This window comes from Chrysochloris asiatica, unplaced genomic scaffold (assembly GCF_000296735.1).
Source record: "Chrysochloris asiatica unplaced genomic scaffold, ChrAsi1.0 scaffold00624, whole genome shotgun sequence".
Classification (NCBI taxonomy): Eukaryota; Metazoa; Chordata; class Mammalia; order Afrosoricida; family Chrysochloridae; genus Chrysochloris; species Chrysochloris asiatica.
This window is the reverse complement of record NW_006409142.1, coordinates 11,546-13,649: the sequence shown is the minus strand read 5'-3', so window position 1 is coordinate 13,649 and position 2,104 is coordinate 11,546. Positions and strand designations below refer to the sequence as shown.

Here is a 2,104-nt window from a genome sequence, read left to right as displayed (position 1 = left end):
GGAAGCAGACTGTCATATTTTTCTCTCACAGAGAGGCTGGAGGGTTTGAATCATCAACCTTTTAGTTAGTAGCTGAGTCCTTTAACCAAGTAAGTTTCCTTTATAATACAACAATTGGTGCACACTCAACTGTGGGATTATGAAGTTACTTCTGGATCCTCTACTTCATTGGTTACTCCTTGTCAAGCACTTTCACAACCTCCTCTTTTCCACTATCAGGTGGTAGAAGTTATTCACCCTCAATTCCTGGAAATGTTATTATCTCCGGAACCACAAGCAGATCCCTTGTCCTTAATTCAGGAGCTGGAGCAAGAGGAAGGACTCACCCACACTCAGGTACACCAGAGGAGGAAACGAAAACTCAGAACATGAAACCTGCATGATTTCTTCTCACCTTACAGTGCCTTGAATGGCACTGCTTCTGGGGAAGGAGAGCTCCAGGTTTGGGAATAGGTATAGAATGAGGAGGTATAGGAGTCTAAGGACAGTTTGAGAGGAAAGGTGGTAAGGAATCAAAGATTAGGGATATAGCACAAGAAGATGAGCAGGATGAGCTACTGAAACTACAGTAACTGTGGTTTCAGTAACATGTGACTGACTTCCCTGAATCCTGCCACAATACCATAGTCTCTGTCACCTGTTCTCAAACTTGTACAGAGCCAGTACCTGCCCATTTTCCTTCATTTCAGCTCATGAAGAAGAGACTATTGAAGTTGAGAGGGGAAGAGAATGTATTGGAGGCACTCCCAAGTTATATTGTGCTCCACATGGATTCCAACTGTCCAGAATCTGAGGTAAGTCAAGACATAGGGAGCAGAGATACCAGAGGTCTTCAAGAAGGGATCGGCAAAGGAACAGGCACAAAGAACTTGAAAGCAGATTACCTACCAAAAGAGGGAAAAGTATCCAGTAACCTGTCGAAGTAAAAAGACTTTGCTGTCTTTACACAGATTCAGAAGACACAGGAACTTCAGTCTGAACAATCAACATCTCCTCACCAAAATCATGGTCATGCTTCCCCTAGACTGTGAACCAGAGATACCACAATGTTTATAGAAACTTCTTCTATTATTAAAACACCTGAGATTGGAGAAGGGTCTAATGAAGAAGAAGAGGAACTTGATAGCCTTGATTTCCACTTAGCATCTCAACAAAGTCTACTGCCCTGGAGTCTTCCCAAAGTACTCTTCCTGCCTACATACAGCATTCTCGACCATGGAGGTCAGCATCTCAGCCTCTGTATCTTGTGGTGTGTTGTCATAGCCAACCTCAACATACAGTTGCCAAGTCTAAGATGCCAACTCAAATTAGAACCCAATTCCCTGCTGAAAATTGGTCCCACTCAGGGGCTGACCTTGGAGTCAATAGGAGACAACTTCTGTCTGTAGGTGAGGTCCAAACCTCACTGCCTAGAAAAACAAAGTGTGACCCTTCCACTCATGGAAAAGGGAAGAAGTGTCATTTTATTCAGTAGTGATGACTGCTCTTATATATGTCGGATCCTCAAGTTGAGCACACTACAATACATTTGTCTTTTCAGTTCCTCACCCTATTCATTAGAGTAATGTTCCTCCAGTATCTCACTGGTGTTTTTAGGCTGCTGTGCAGACATGATTAGGGCAGAAAGGAAGGCCAAAGGTCAGGGTGTAGATAGACACCTATGATGGAAATGATGAACAGTTACTAACCAGAGTCCTCTGTAAGATGGAATTAAATAATAGATTTTGTTAAGAAGTGCTCATTGCTTCTTTGATCTGGTTCTCCTCTACTGCTGGATGGACTGTGGTGCTGTTATAAGAAAAAAGATAGAAGTAGCTTTAAGTTCCCCTTGTTCTGCAGATGTGTAGGTGACTGAGCTTGCTTATCCATCTAGCTTTAGAAGGACATCCTCAGAATGTTCTTGGGGACAGTCAGGCTTTGGTCTATCATCAGTCACTGACAATCCCCAGTGATCACTTTCATCATCTCTTTATCATGTGTCTTGGCTTGATCTAGGGACTTTCTCTGGGTATCCTTTCATTATCTATACCTCTTAACAATTAACTATTTATGTCTATTGTAATTTACTGAATATGTTTCATGTGAGATTTTCTTCAATGCTTCT

General features: G+C 42.2%; 1 protein-coding gene across 1 annotated transcript in view; it reads left to right on the top strand.

Annotated features, from left to right (window-relative positions):
* LOC102830346 (NUT family member 1-like) overlaps nt 1-1,221 on the top strand; it is a gene marked incomplete at its 3' end in the record, with an annotated part of 80,984 nt that extends 79,763 nt beyond the window's left edge. The window contains exons 6-8 of the mRNA XM_006877825.1: nt 220-336; nt 690-794; nt 1,086-1,221. Of these exons, the coding sequence (XP_006877887.1) occupies nt 220-336; nt 690-794; nt 1,086-1,221 (358 nt within the window). The remainder of the gene's footprint in view (nt 1-219; nt 337-689; nt 795-1,085) is intronic.
* Nucleotides 1,222-2,104: the final 883 nt, after the last annotated feature.